At 38.3% G+C, this 15,787-nt stretch overlaps 1 protein-coding gene across 1 annotated transcript in view; it reads right to left on the bottom strand.

Annotated features, from left to right (window-relative positions):
* CNTNAP2 (contactin associated protein 2) overlaps positions 1-15,787 on the bottom strand; it is a 1,667,645-nt gene that overhangs the window by 856,842 nt on the left and 795,016 nt on the right. Inside the window, exons 7-8 of the mRNA XM_084620442.1 lie at positions 11,822-11,965; positions 5,676-5,940 (exon numbers count right to left, since the gene is read on the bottom strand). Of these exons, the coding sequence (XP_084476568.1) occupies positions 5,676-5,940; positions 11,822-11,965 (409 nt within the window). The remainder of the gene's footprint in view (positions 1-5,675; positions 5,941-11,821; positions 11,966-15,787) is intronic.

The following is a 15,787-nucleotide window of genomic DNA, read 5'->3' on the forward strand; positions in this document are numbered from 1 at the left end:
CTAGATTACTTACTAAAAGTTCTAAGACTCCATTCCTGTTCTGTCCCTGGCCAAGACGACTACAGACAGACACAGACCCTTTGTTTCTCTCCCTCCTCCCAGCTTTTGAAAGTATCTTGTCTCCTCATTGGTCATTTTGGTCAGGTGCCAGCGAGGTTACCTTTAGCTTCTTAACCCTTTACAGGTGAGAGGAGCTTTCCTCTGGCCAGGAGGGATTTCAAAGGGGTTTACCCTTCCCTTTATATTTATGACACCTCCTCTAATGACACCTATATCTGGGACAATTCCTCAGATTTGTCACCTAAGAATAATGGCTCAAGTCTGGGTATCTCCCTCACTTCCTCAGCCGTGAAGACCGATGCAAAGAATTCATTTAGTTTCTCCACAATGGCCTTATCGTCCTTGAGTGCTCCTTCAGCATCTTGATTGTCCAGTGGCCCTGCAGGTTGCTCAGCAGGCTTCCTGCTTATGATATACTTAAATTTCTTTGGTATTTCTTTTTGAGTCTTTGGCTAGCTGTATTTCTAATTCTTTTTTGGCCTTCCTAATTGTATTTTTACACTTCGTTTGTCAGTATTTATGCTCCTTTCTATTTTCCTCACTAGGATTTAACTTCCACTTTTTAAAGGATGACTTTTTGCCTCTCACTGCTTCTTTTACTTTGTTGTTTAGCCACGGTGGCTCTTTTTTGGTTCTCTTACTATGTTTGTTTGTTTTTTAATTTGGGGTATACATTTAAGTTGAGCCTCTATTATAGTGTCTTTAAAAAGTTTCCATGCAGTTTGCAGAGATTTTAGTTTTGGTGTGGTACCTTTTAATTTTTGTTTAACTGATCTCCTCATTTTTGTGTAGTTCCCCTTTCTGAAATTAAATGCTTCAGTGTTGGGCTGCTGTGGTGTTTTCCCCGCCACAGGGATGTTACATTTAATTATATTATGGTCACTATTACCAAGCTGTCAAGCTATAATCACTTCTTGGACCTGATCCTGTGCTCCACTTAGGACTAAATCAAGAAATTCCTCTCCTCATGTGGGCTCCAGGACTAGCTACTCCAAGAAGCAGTCATTTAAGGTGTCAAGAAATTTTACCTCTGCATCCTGTCCTGAGATGACATGTACCCAGTCAATATGGGGATAGTTGAAATCCCCCATTATTATTGAGTTTTTATTGTAATAGCCTCTCTAATCTCCCTGAGCATTTCACACTCTCTATCGCCATCCTGGTCAGGTGGTTGGCAATATATCCCTACTGCGATATTATTTATTATTAATTATTATTAATTATTATTATTATTATTTGAGCATGGAATTACTATCCATACAGATTCTATGGTAGTTTGGTTCATTTAAGATTTTTACTTCATTTGATTCTACACTTTCTTTCATATATAGTGCCACTCCCCCACCAGCATGACCTGTTCTGTTAAGTGCTAGCAATATGGTTCCATTTTGGTTTAGGTGGAAATCATCCTTCCTGTATAGCAGTGTCTGGCAACCTGCGCCCCGTGGGCCGCATGCGGCCCATCAGGGTAAGCTGATTGTGGGCCGCGATATATTTTGCGGACATTGACCATCCACAGGCATGGCCCCTGCAGCTCCCATTGGCTGGGAAACGGCTGCGGTTTGCCGTTCCTGGCAAATGGGAGCTTTGGAAAGTGGTACGGACTGCAGGGACATGCTGGCCACTGCTTCATGCAGCTCCCATTGGCTGGGAATGGAGAACCGTGGCCACTGGAAGCTGTGGGAGGCCATGCCTGTGGATGGTCAATGTCCGCAAAATGTCTCGCAACCCACAATTAGCTTACCCTTCTGGGCCGCAGGTTGCCCACCACTGTTATATTGGCTCCCCCTTTCCCAAAAGTTTCCCCAGTTTCTAATAAATCTAAACCCCTCCTTCCTACACCTGCTACCATGGAGGTCTTGGACTTCAATCTCTTACCTAGCAACCTAAATTTGGCCTCCAGGACCTCTCTCCTATCCTTCCCTGTTATTGGTACCTACATGTACCACGACCACCACTAGCTTTTTACTTTTGAATGTTTATCGTTTAATATAAGATATCACCCCAAACAACGTTGCTAGTTAGCGTCACAATCGCAGCTGAAGGTCATAATGTGAATTCTGGACATTCTCTCTCACCCAATCTCTGCTCATCCCTTGCTTTCTCCTGTCTTCACTGCTTCTGACACAGTCCATCTCATTCATTATATCTGTCCAACTGTGCAGAAGGCACATTATTTTTGAACAAAATTGCATTAATGTAGCTTCCTTCTCAAACAGTGAAAGGAAGAATGTTCAACAGACTTCAAACCTCAAGAGGTTGGAATTTGGTCAAAAGAATCTCTAATACACAACATTTTAATATACGCAAAACACCCTCAAAATGTAATATTTATTGCTGGGGCCTGAAAATACCATAACAGATTTTCCCAAAGTATGCCCTCATATTTGAAAATGAATTTTCCATAAACCCTTTTGCATTTGCTTTCTGTAAATACTTGAGCAATCAAGTTCTGCTAATGGAAAACACATTTTAAGCTGAGGAAAGAAAGTTCATGATTGTACCCTATTACCTCAGGGAAGAAGTAAAGGCAATTGATCAGCAACATAGTGAGGATTTAAATTAAACTACTTTACAGAATTCTGGATGAATATAGCACTGCAGCATTATATAAAATGACAATAGGAGCAGCAGAATTGCCATTAAAGACAAACAATAAACCTCCTTTAGAGCCCTCAAATTAACAGCAGTGCTCACTTTTCTTACCACAGTCAATTTATTCTCCTTGATGATTACTTGATTCTATTGCCTCTAAACTTTGCAGTTGTACCTAGTATCTTTTACAATGACCTGCAAACCATTCATCTCACTGACATCAATAGGTAGCAATAAATATGGGTATAGGTGCTATGAGGCTGCTAGAAATGCAAATGACTCAGCAAATGTTCTATAAAATACCATGAAAATATGTAAAATAAGAGCTGCCTGTCTGTACATAGACAACATATTCAATCTAATTAAATATGAAAGCTCTGCCAAGATGACAACAAAAGCTTCAGCTGATATATCATCTGAATCTTACCAGACATCACAAGGCACTGTACAACAGAGGCACAATGTTTTAATAAGAGAATTTGGAGTATCAAGTAATCATTTAGAAGGATGGGAAATTAATTAGCAAGTCATCAGTTTTGACAGAGAACTAGAGTCTTCTACTTACCCTCATATGCATACACAATTCAAGCACACTGATTCTCAAGCGACAATAAGGAAGTAAAATGGATCAAAAGACATGCAGGATGACTATCCAAACACAAATGCGTCTAAAGACAAAAATGTACTACCAAGCATATTATTAATATTATTGAGCACCATAAGGCACCCATAACCATAATATACAGCACCAATGGAAGCAAGGACCAAGAATAGTAAACAGTCATAAAATGAAATGGCTGTATGTGATTCCTGGACTATCGATTAAACCATCCAGGTAGATTGGAAGGATTTCTTTTGGAGGAAGAAGTCATGTGTCTTGATGTTAGGTTACAGCTGTGTAAAATCCAGTGGCTTATTTTGGCAGAGGTTTGTGCAAACATTTTTGATTCCTCTTCATGCGAGTCCGCTTCACAAAATGTTAACTGATGTTTTATATGGTTTCACTCCAAGTCAAGCTTCAGGCAAATTAATGGCAACTTGGTGAAATTTTAAGGACTCCAAATATTTTGCTGAACAGATTGTGAAATCTACTTCCAGAACAAATTGATGATGATTCAAAATGCAATGCAAACGTATACTGACAGCCCCCTATGGCATCAGGAAGAAACTGTCTTTAAACCAGACTTTGGGGCAGCAGAGCAAGAGAGCAAGCAGGTGGAGGGGCAAGGTACTTATTGTTAAGAGGTGCCAGCACATGAGCCAAAATATTCCCTCTCCATTCCCTGCACTAGATCCAGAGCACTACTGACTCTTATCATTTGCACATTGTAAATACACAGGAAAATAAAATAAAATCTACAGTGTTAATATTGCCAAGCTAAAACAATAGCAAACAATACCTAACCACCAAATCTAATAGTAAAAATAACATAAAACATCACTGACATATTTCATAAAATGTTCCAATTCCACCAACTCAGAACGAAATACATTTAGATTTTTTTTAAATGGTGCTATGACTATTATATTATATTCAGTTCTACTTCTAAACAGGTTACACACTCCTCTAATTTTAGATTTGTAGCAAAAGTTTTATTCAGCTCTATTTTATGCCTTAGTGAGCTGAAAAGAAAGAAAAGAACTCATAAAAATATTTCCACACATCAGATAAATTTGCAAAAAGAAAAGGAGTACTTGTGCCACAAGTACTCCTTTTCTTTTTGCGAATACAGACTAACACGGCTGCTGCTCTGAAACCTATCAAATAAATGGTTACTGTCCTGATTCATCCACATGATAAATACTTTTATTTAAAAAAAATACAAAGCATTTTTCTTGTTTTACACTTCCTCAAAGCTCCCTTTTAAAATTATTAATTGTGTACAGCATGAATATTCAGCTAGTACACTTCAGATAGGTTATCTATGAAAAGTGGTTTCTTTTTTTCCCCATTATGCTAACCTCCGAACACTGACAGAACAGAAATGTTAGGTGAAGATTAAAGTATATGACCCACGCTTCTCCCCCGAAAAAGTTCAAATTTAAGTCTATGAAGTTCTTGGTGAATTAATAGCTATATATCATATCTGGCATTAGCCTGACCTCAATTCTAGAAAATGTATCACACTGACATACAGAGCACTTGGGTTTGAAAGCAAACTTGGGTAATCTAGCTCACCATGACAATGATCAGGTACACTGTTGGGCATATCTTTACTGGGAAAATGCATCACATCAGAAAATATGTTGACTGACATAGCTTAACTAACACAATGTTGCCCACAATACTGCCTTTAGGATGGACAAAGACAACCATGTTTAAAAGTACACTAGCTGGTCATGATTTACCATTGGATAATTACTTTTCAAATCTAACCCAACTCTAAGGTTAACCATGTTTTTTTTAAACATGACTGCCCTCATCCACGCTAAGATAAAAATAGTATCTTTCACCATATTAGTTCAAATGTATTATTTTCCCCACTATAGATGTACCCACTGATGGTCTCTGGGGAAATGAAGAGGTAGAAGGTTGAATGAACATGAGAGGTTCCAATCTCCATACTGACAGATCAGACTGACAGCAACCTTTGAAATGGCTATGCTGTCTGCCCTTTGAGAGGGAGGAAAAATAAATGCTGCTTTGATAATGGAGCAAGGGATAAAAAGACAGAAAACTCAATAGCCATTAGAAAGGAAAAATGTAGCATAACCATACTTTAATACTTGAGAAATGTCCTTAGACCAACTATAAATGTTTGCTTAGCACAACTATTCAAAACAAAATGAGGTAGAGAATACTAAGGATGAGATGAGAGGAAGTTATAAAAGAAAATACCATTTTCACATCTTCCACCTCTCGTTCATCAAAGCATAAAATAAAGGATTTCATTAATCTACAATAAAAAATGTTGTTAAATTTGGAACTTAAGTCCAAGGGATAAAACTCTTTCAATTTTGAACTCACTGTGGTTGTTGTGAGACTTACAATAAACCTGAAACCCTGAAAATCTGCTTACCTGATGAGATGTCTATTCGGTTCTTCTTCACCTGGGTGACATTGATGTGAACACTGACTTTGCCTTCAGTCAGGTCAATCTCGACATTACCCAATCCATCGGCAAAGTTGCTGAACAGGAGAAGTCCATTGGGGTTCCAGGTCCGAAACTGGAAATTGACTGAAAGCAGGTCCTGATTCAGGCGACCAAGCACTTCCAGATAACTGGTAGCATTGAAAAAGACAGGCACCGTATGTGGTTCCACACACGAAAAACTTAAGTTTCCCTAAAACAAAAACAAACAGGACAAAATCCCAAACTTAAATACAGTGTTTAAACTTTTCTACATCCATAAATAGTGCTAGAAATGTGTGGTTTCTGAGTATGAGCTTCATTTTATTTATGAGACTTCAACTGAAGTAAATGTGTGGGGCGTTTTGCATGTTAAAATGCATGAGAGACAGGTTATGATGATGAAATAAGCACATATGTTTAGATGTAAAGATTACTGACCAGGGATGAATTACATATGGTGACCTAACAGTGACAAACTTTGCATGTCATTACTAATTCCCTGAGGAGCAAAAATGATTTTTTAATTTTTTTTTAATTTTTTAATTTTTTTTTAAGAAAAATAAATCCTAAAATATCACTGACTTTCTTCTATAGCAGACAGACACTAATCATGGGAAGAGCATGATTCCCCTCACTTACATATCCCCTATGTGCTAGTACACAGTGCTCCCATGCCAGATACAAATTTAAAAGTAAGCAGCTTCTGTGGCATTATAGTATTCAAATTGGAAGTTTTTACAGATGCAATCCACGTATCAGATTGACATTATACATAGTGCCAGAAAGTTATACGGCCTGGCATCCTGCCTCTAGAGGGCAGTATAATTACCAGATTTACTATTTAGCTGTCATCAGCACAGAAGTTCTAACTATGTAAGACACCCTGGGGCTTAAAAAAAATAAAAGTGTTTATTCTGAACATGTTAAAGACCAGTGTCTGCCTTTATTACAATCCCAGTGTTACAGTATCATTGTAACACACATCTGGAACATATAATAGATCACACAACATTATATTCAAGAGTTTAGGGACTTCACTGTTTCAAAGAGTTGTTGAAGCTTTTAATTCACAGCATGAATGAGGAGCATGAAAAACACCTAACTGATAAAGGGTAAGGACCATCTTCACTGCTTTACTGTAAGCGAGTCCCAGTGGGCTTGCCTAGAGATTTTCACCTTGAGATTTTAATGGACTGAAATTTTACCCAAGTTAATTAATACATTTGTAAACATTAGTTTGAACATCCCCGAACATTTGTCACAGAATCCGCGAGGTTGAGCCCTAGGGTAAATCACAAATTTTGTATCCTGGAACAAAAATTTGCAGAGTATCCAGACTAGCCTTTGCAAATATGTTAACTACATTGAACTAATTGACTGCCAATTAACTGGAAGTAACTACTCCTGTGTAGACAAGTTAGTCCTGCATGGACACAGAGCACCACAGTGTCTCTGAAGAGCTGACATTCTGTGATGGCACTTCAATGGTGACATACCAGGTACACAAGGCAGCATTCTAAGTGTTTTGTCCTAGTACCTAGTGAATTAATCAGCAGTCTGTGGCACACGTATCATGCATTTAAGAGTTCTTGTTGCTTTATTACTGTGACGAACTGAGATTTTCCTCAGGACAAAGATGCCTTGGCTTTCACAACTGACTGACATTCTGTCTTGAACCGTTAAATCTCTCTTGCCTCTAATGCATGGGAGAGTTGCATATGTAACTCCCACAATTGCTAATGGGTGTGAATGTATGCAAATCCCTTACACAGGAATGAGATAATGTATTCCTAAATGCTAACAGTGTAAAGGATTACTTGTGGAAGAAGCATATAATTCTAGGGTATAACTCTCTTCATGTTTCTCTGTCAGTTAGCCGATCTGATCTTTTCTCTACTGAGATATTCAACTTAATCTAAACTGGATTATTATTTCCCTCCATGACTGTACATCATCAGGAAACTACTCTTTTATGTAAAGCCCAGTTCACTTAGATGGTCTACTAGAGCTGGGAAAAGAGTTAGAACTCATCTGAAGTTTGCCACAATAACGAGATTCATATTTTTCAAAGAGAAATGGATCCTTTTCTATGGACTAGGTTCAGAATCAATTGCTGAAGTACTCATCCAGCACTGAAGTCTGAAAGTCAAATATATACCGTGCATTTATGTTGAGACTTTTGTTCTTATTGCAAAATTATTAACAGTATGCTAGAAGACTAACAGTGGAAGCTTCTCAAGTTAGACAGCTTGGGCTTTGCATTATGATCTTTACCCTATATTGTAAATTAACTCTAAATTTACACTTATAAGTCTACATTTACATTTTTTCCTACCCACATCCAGGCATCACCGCTGCTGGAAAAACAACTGCCTTTTAAAACCTTTTCCAAATGAACAGAACTATAAACTGAATACATATTCTCAAAAGAGAGGTAACTCAGAACGGATTGTTTTGCAAAGCCTATATCCCGCTGCTAACATTTTATCAAGTGTTCATTCATTATTTTTATAAAAATAGATTTTTACTCATCTTCAGGCTTAACACAATGCTGGTCTAAAGCACACAGTTTAAATAAAAAAAAATACTCCCTTCATATTTAGCTTATGCATTGAGACTGAAGCTAGCAGAGCAGCGGGAGAAGCTGGTTAAGCTGATTAACCTGCTGCATTGGTGGGGGAGAGACAGGGGTAAAATGGGGTTCAGCCTTGGACACACCCTCCCCCCCAGCACCCTCCAGGCCAAGAACTGTGCAAGGGAGAGGCCCTTCCCTCCATCATCCAAGCATGAACACCTATGCAGCATCTTTTCTCTTTCCCCCACAACGTAGCCTTGGGGAAAGAAACTGCAAAGAGGAGCCAGGCAGAGACTGAAGTCAGGAGAGCAGCTGTGGAAACAGTTTAAACAGGGACTGATGTACACTGATATTCTCTATGGTTTTGACTGGATTTTCTTTGACCTGCACTGATTGGCTGCTTGCTCCAACCCACTCCTTGTCCCCTCTTGCACAGTCTCTTCACCTCAGCCTCAGTCCACACCTGCCCTTCATACTTTCTCCCCTCCTTCTCACCCACTCTGTTCTCATCACTCCTCTCCCTTTCCTTTGACTTTCTATTTAGCCAATTTCCTCCTAGCTAACCCTTCCTTCCTCCCTCCCTCCTCCTCCGCCCCCCGCCAATAGTGGAAGCAACATTAAACTTGCTGTCATAACATTGATTAGAGCTGGTTGGGATTTTTTCAACAAAACAGATTTTTGTAAGAAAATGCTGATTTGCTGATGTACCAGTAAAATGAAACTTCAGTTGGGAAGGTGTCTCAGGTCCAGGATGTCATTTCTGGTCAGAAAGAGAGAGAGAGCAAGATCAAACCCAGAACAGCCAAGAACTTGGTGATTAAGGCATACATCTGGCATGTGGAAGACCCAGGACCCTGATTAGGGACAGGGACAGGGACTAGGTCACCAACGTTCCAAGGGAGGGCTCTAACCTCCAGCTTACAGAGTCAGTCTCTGCCCCAATCACTCTTGTTGGAGCTGTTCCATTTTTTAAATAAATCATTCAATATTTATTGGGCTAGAGAGAGAGACTGACTCTGTAATCCAGTGGTTAGGGCACTGATGTGGGAATTTCTGGTTCAAGTCCCTGCTCTAATAAATATTTATTTATACAAAGTGTAACAACTTCAACAGGAGAGGCTGAGAGGGACCTGTTCCAGAATAGTGTGGTGATGGTGGCACTCACTTGGGACCACCTGGTTCTTGGATAATCTGGGGTGGGTCTCTCTCTCTCTCTTTGCAAAAAAGCTTTGAAAAGTCTCAGGTTCACCCCGACACAGAACAGTTTAAGTGTGACAGGAAAACAATTTCCTGCCCAGCTCTAACACTGACCATTCTGCTTGTATTATATCTCTTTTGCCTACCTTTTGTCTGTCTGGTCTACTTAGATAGTAAGGTTGCCATGGCATGTGCTCTCTGCTACTCTGCGTTTGTACAGCACCTACTACAATGGAAGCTCAATCTTAGTTAATGCCCAGACATCACCAGAATGGACATGGTTAATAATAGTATCATCAACAAAACCCAAGTTTTCATGCTAAATCAGGCTGAGGAAGAAGAGCAAAAAAGCTTTTGCAAGGAACATAAAAATCCATGTTGGTTTAATTAGAACAAAATTGATTTTGTTTTTGCAGAGGTGAGGCATTGTAAGTAATTCTACTGAAAACAAAGGTCACTTCTATTTTTATAGTCATTCTTAGAACTGGAAATCAAAAGAACCATCGAATTAAACGAGCCTGCAATAGACTCTTGATGACGCACTAGTGAATAACAATACTACATCTGTGGATCTCACTGTAATATAATTTCATACCAAAAAAAGAAGAGGGATTCTCATCTATCCCTGTCACTATTTATGCAACTAAATAAGTAGTCTGATTTCTAAAGGTTTTGAAAACCCACAGCACCCATAGGTTACAGGACTGACATTGGGTGTTCAGCACTTCTGAGAATCATGCAACTTATCTGGGGCCCCAATTCAGGAAAGCACTAAAGTAACATACTTAAAACTGTTCCTATTCCAGGAAAGCATGTAAGCATGGACTTAAATCCCATTGACTTAAATTGGACTTAAGCACACATATAAATACCCTTCCTTAACAGGGATTCAGAAATCAGGCTTGAATTAGGCACCCAATTGAAAATCTGGCAAGATTTCTCATATAACGTGTGTTGCTTAGCTCATTTGTCCTGTACAGTGTGGGACACTTAAAATCCCACATATCCTACAGAAAACAGAGCATCTTTTTTCACAGGAATTCAATATTATTAATTGGATTTCACCATGTCTGGCAGGAAATCCCCTGAAGAACAGGAGGAATTTCAAGGATTCAGGATGGTTGGGTTTTAGAACTCTTATACTGAAGCAGAGTTTCATACCTGGCATGCACATCATGCTTAATGTCTTTGTCATGTCTAAAGAAATTTGGTGTAGAAATAACAAAATGTACTATTTGTGCAAAACAGTGTTACTGTTTAAAGTTTAGCTTTTTCAGAGATTTTAAGATGAAAATCAGAAAATTCAAAATTATCATTCCCGCAGTCATGATCACTCAGCCATATTCCTCAGATACTTTATATCAGCATATTAATATTAAAACCATATACAATATGTATAGATTAATTAGGAATTTTATACGATTTCATCACCATCACATATGCATGTGTATTTATAAAGAGTACATGATGTTGTGAGTGTTACAATGCTCATGATGTTGTATGAAGATATTATTGGCTGGAGTTTGTGAGGGTTCCAATGCTTATGAAGAGGGAAGCCATGAACGATGTAGGCAGGTCATCCTGGACTCATGACAGTAAAACATTTATTCTACACTACAACACCATGTATTCCATGTGTGCCACATATATTACAGAAAAGCTATTTTAGGAATTTTTTTACAGACTTAAAAATATTAATGGGACTAGTTCTTGTATCCCTCCTCTGGTAAAGACATAGGATTTCGTTTTCATGAGTACCATTGTGCAGTTCTTCCAAGGGAGAGAAAAAAATGAAATTAATATAATGTAAACTACCTCCAAAATAGCTTTTCTATTTATAAAACAACATGACTTTAAAGTCTGATATCTTGAGGCCTTCCAGGGCTAGAAGCCAATGCCAGGTGAAGTGGAGAATCTCCTCTCTCCAATGGTATCCCCACTACTAACTCTTTAGGGACATGAGAGATTAGACTTTGAAGCCACGACATGTTTACATCTAGGAAAGCTATCACTGGCTCAGGAATTAATATCCAACCAGAAAAGGAGAAAGTTATCAGTTTTGTTTTGTTTTTAAATAGCAGCTGTCTGAAACTACACCACCAGTTTGGAATGTTGGAGTAAGACCCATGAGAAGCTGGCAAAGGGGTAAAGTAATGTGCTCATAAGTATGTGGTAAACTGCACAGGTATGTGATAAAAGTTATTTATCATATCATGTTACTACAATATATCACATGGGTATCAGCTACACACAGAGTCACACTATCTATGTATGCTCCATTACTTGTCAGAAGTTTAGCTGATCATGAAAAAGTTCTCACCCCATTAGAAGGTTCCAATTTCCTCCTCTTGGCAAGGTCTGTGATATTATTACCATTGTAATTGATGCTTTCCATACAGCCTTTGAAGTTTTTCCTGCTATTTGAACTTGGCTTCCCAGAAAAAGGCATGCCACCAAAGGTTATCTTTGAAAACAAACAAGAGACTGTAGATAGTAACTGGAGGGAAATATATTAGAATTTTAAAACAAATATGCTGCAGATGTATTTGTTTTCCTGAACATTCACACACAGCAAATGAGATAGCTAGCACTACTGTTTGCCCAAACAGCAAATTTAAATAAGCCCAGCAAAAAATGGAAGAAAGCAAATTTTGATTTTGTAATTGCAAATATTCACCCTGGAGACCAACATTCATCCCTATATGAACAAAGCATACCATGTGACCTTTCATCCCATTCTAGACATTTCACCATGAATTGCTCACTCACAAGCTATGGAACAAGAAATATATCAAATAATAATTGAATTGGAAGAAATATCCATCACAGAAAAAATTGTAAACAAGGTAGGGGAGACAGTCAAATTATTTGTTCAGAATCATTCTCTAACCTCTAGTGGTGATTCATATAATAATGCATTAATTAAATTTGTGACTGAACTCCTTGGGGGAGAATTGTATGTCTCCTACTCTGTGGTTTACCTCCATTCTACGATATATTTCATGTTATAGCAGTCTTGGATGATGACCCAGCACATGTTGTTCATTTTAAGAACACTTTCACTGCAGATTTGATAAAACACAAAGAAGGTACTAATGTGAGATTTCTAAAGATAGCAACGGTACCTGACCCAAGATTTAAGAATCTAAAGTGCCTTCCAAAATCTCATCGGGACGAGGTGTGGAGCATGCTTTCAGAAGTCTTAAAAAAGCAAAACTCCGAAGCAGAAACTACAGACCCCAAACCACCAAAAAAGAAAATCAGTCTTCTGCCGGTGGCATCTGATTCAGATGATGAAAATGAACATGCGTTGGTCTGCAATGCTTGGGATCTTTATCGAGCAGAACCCATCATCAGCATGGACCCATGTCCTCTGTCATGGTGACTGAAGCATGAAGGGACATGTAAATCTTTAGTGCATCTGGCTCATAAATATCTTGCAATGCCGGCTACAATAGTGCTTTGAGTATGTCTGTTCTTACTTTCAGCTGATATTGTAAACAAGAAGTGGGCAGCATTATCTCATGCAAATGTAAACAAACTTGTTTATCTGAGTGATTGGCTGAACAAGAACTAGGATTGAGTGGACTTGTAGGCTCTAAAGTTTTACATTGTTTTATTTTTGAATGCAGTTGTTTTTTGTACATAATTCTACATTTGTAAGTTCAATGTTCATGATAAAGAGATTGCACTAAAATACTTGCATTAAGTGAATTGAAAAAATACAATTACTTTTGTTTTTACAGTGCAAATATTTATAATAAAAAATAAATATAAAGTGAGCACTGTACACTTTGTATTCTGTGTTGTAATTGAAATCAATATATTTGAAAATGTGGAAAACGTCCAAAAATATTTATATAAATAGAATTCTATTATTGTTTAACAGTGCAATTGACAGCCCAGTATTTATATTAAACAGATGATGGTACCAATAATATACCAAAGTACACTCCTTCCCAAAAATGCTCACACAAACTTCTTAGACCAGGATCGGCAACCTTTTGCACACGGCCCGTCAGGCCGGGCCACCTCTTCCCGCAGCCCCCATTGGCCTGGAACAGCGAACAGCGGCTAGTGGGAGCTGCAATTGGCCAAACCTGTGGACGCTGCAGGTAAACAAACCGTCCCGGCCCACCAGTGGCTTTCCCTGACAGGCTGCGTGCCAAAGGTTGCCGATCCCTGTCTTAGACACTGCCTCTGGAATTTGCCAGAAATAAGTTTTCAAACATCATTCTTTGTCAATTCTATTGGGTATTATTGAGAACAGGAAAAGGAAACTCAAGGGGAACATTATCTATTTAAAAAATGTTTTGAACATTTCTTTTTCCATCTTAAAGAGGGGAAGATCCTTGAGTCATTTAAGAAGAACTAAAGCCTACTCAATGCAATGCATCTGAAAACCAAAGGCTTTAAAACTTGCTCACATGGGCTCCTTCATGTAATCTTGTGGCCACGTCCTCAGCTGGTGACTAAGCTCTGTTGACTTTAATGAAATGACAACAGTTTACACCAGCTGAGGATCAAACCCTTAATGTTTTATTTGGTGCAACACATTCTTTGCTAAGCCAGTATTTATGCACTTGAAAAAAAAGCAGGAAACTGGAAAAGAAAAAGATTGTGAAAAAAGTGAAGGAAAAAAGGAGACAACCAGACAGGATGACAAATTCAGAGGGATTGATGGATTTTTTATTTTATTTTTATTTTTTTTTGCATTAACAGCGTAATTAGAAATAGTGCCAATTTCTCTTGCTGGCTTATCTCTTCTGAAAGAGAGAAACCTAAAAAATAGTTTCTCCATTTGAAATGTAGTTTTGATTCTCTCAGCTTTATCACCTATGATTAGTTTATCATAAGGGCAGCACATTTAAATGTGGTGTATGACAACGAGACACTAAAAAGACAGTGTTAATTGAGAGGAAAGGAGATAGACAGTTCAGGGCTACTACTGACATTTATATGAATTACTGAAACAAATTCAAAGTATATTCTCTCTTTGATGTATTCATGTAACTTCCATCAGAGATGAGGAGCTTCCCACACACATACAAAGCAGAACATACCCCAGAGGATTGCTCCTGAGAAACTACCCTACTTGTTGGAAGGGACAGAGATTCAGGCCTCATATCTACACTGCAATTAAACACCTACAACTGGCCTGTGCCAGCTGATTCGAGCTCATGTGTCTCAAGCTCCAGGGCTGTTTAATTGTGATTCAGACATTCAGGCTCGGAGTGGAGCCCAGGTTCTGGGACCATCCCCACTCACAGGTTCCCATGGGCCCAACTCCGGCCTAAGCCTGAATGTCTACACCACAATTAAACAGACCCGGAGCCCAGTGAACCAGAGTCAGCTGACACAGGCTAGCTGCAGGTGTTTAACTGGAGTGTAAACATTAGATGTATTCCTACCTTTGGGGGAGGGAGGAGGGAGTGTATTCTAGCTTGTAGATCAAGGCACTGGGAGTCAGAAAACTTTGGTTATTCCCATCTGTGCCTCTTGCTTTTTGTGCAGACTTAGGCAACTCATTTAACCTAACTGTGCTTTCAATTTATCTGCTTGAAAAAAATAGTTTTAATAATATTTACCGCTCAAGGTTGTTATGAGGTATAATTTAAGTGTTTAGTACTTTTAAAACCCTAATTATAAGTGTAAATTATCTTTTGTTAGAACTGGATGAGTACTGAAAAAAGGCATTCATGAACATTTGTTTGAATGAAACCATTAATTTACTTCAATGGCATTTGCCACTCTTTTAAGTCATTTCCCTCAAACATTCACATGAATGTTTCTCACTCAAAAGAATATTCATAAAAAAAGAGAATCTCAGAAATATTTATTCAAATATGGGTTCAACGAAGGTTCATAACTGAAGTATTTGTACTACTTTTTATAAAAGTTGCAAGGACAGAAACAATTCTGTGTGACTCAGCCAACCAATCAAATACCACAAATAACTAACAACAAGTAGCGAATAGACAAATATACAGAAGATCCCACAAGCAGCCTATGGGCTTCAACACATTTGCACACATTCATCTACCAGTCTAGGACAATGAACAAATTAATGACAATACAAGTCATGCAGTAATCAAGTACAAGCATGATATAGATTAATCTAAAACTTATTTGCTATAAATTCTTCATTCACTTCTGATTATTATTATTAAATTTACTGTTGAATTCAGAAGTGAAACACATTTCTCTCTCTATCTTCCCTTCCCATTGTCTCTTACAGAGAATACATTTCGATTGGTGAGAAAGCTCCCATTGATAAGAGGTGCAG

This window comes from Lepidochelys olivacea, assembly GCF_965140295.1.
Source record: "Lepidochelys olivacea isolate rLepOli2 genome assembly, chromosome: 2".
In the NCBI taxonomy this organism is placed as follows: domain Eukaryota; kingdom Metazoa; phylum Chordata; order Testudines; family Cheloniidae; genus Lepidochelys; species Lepidochelys olivacea.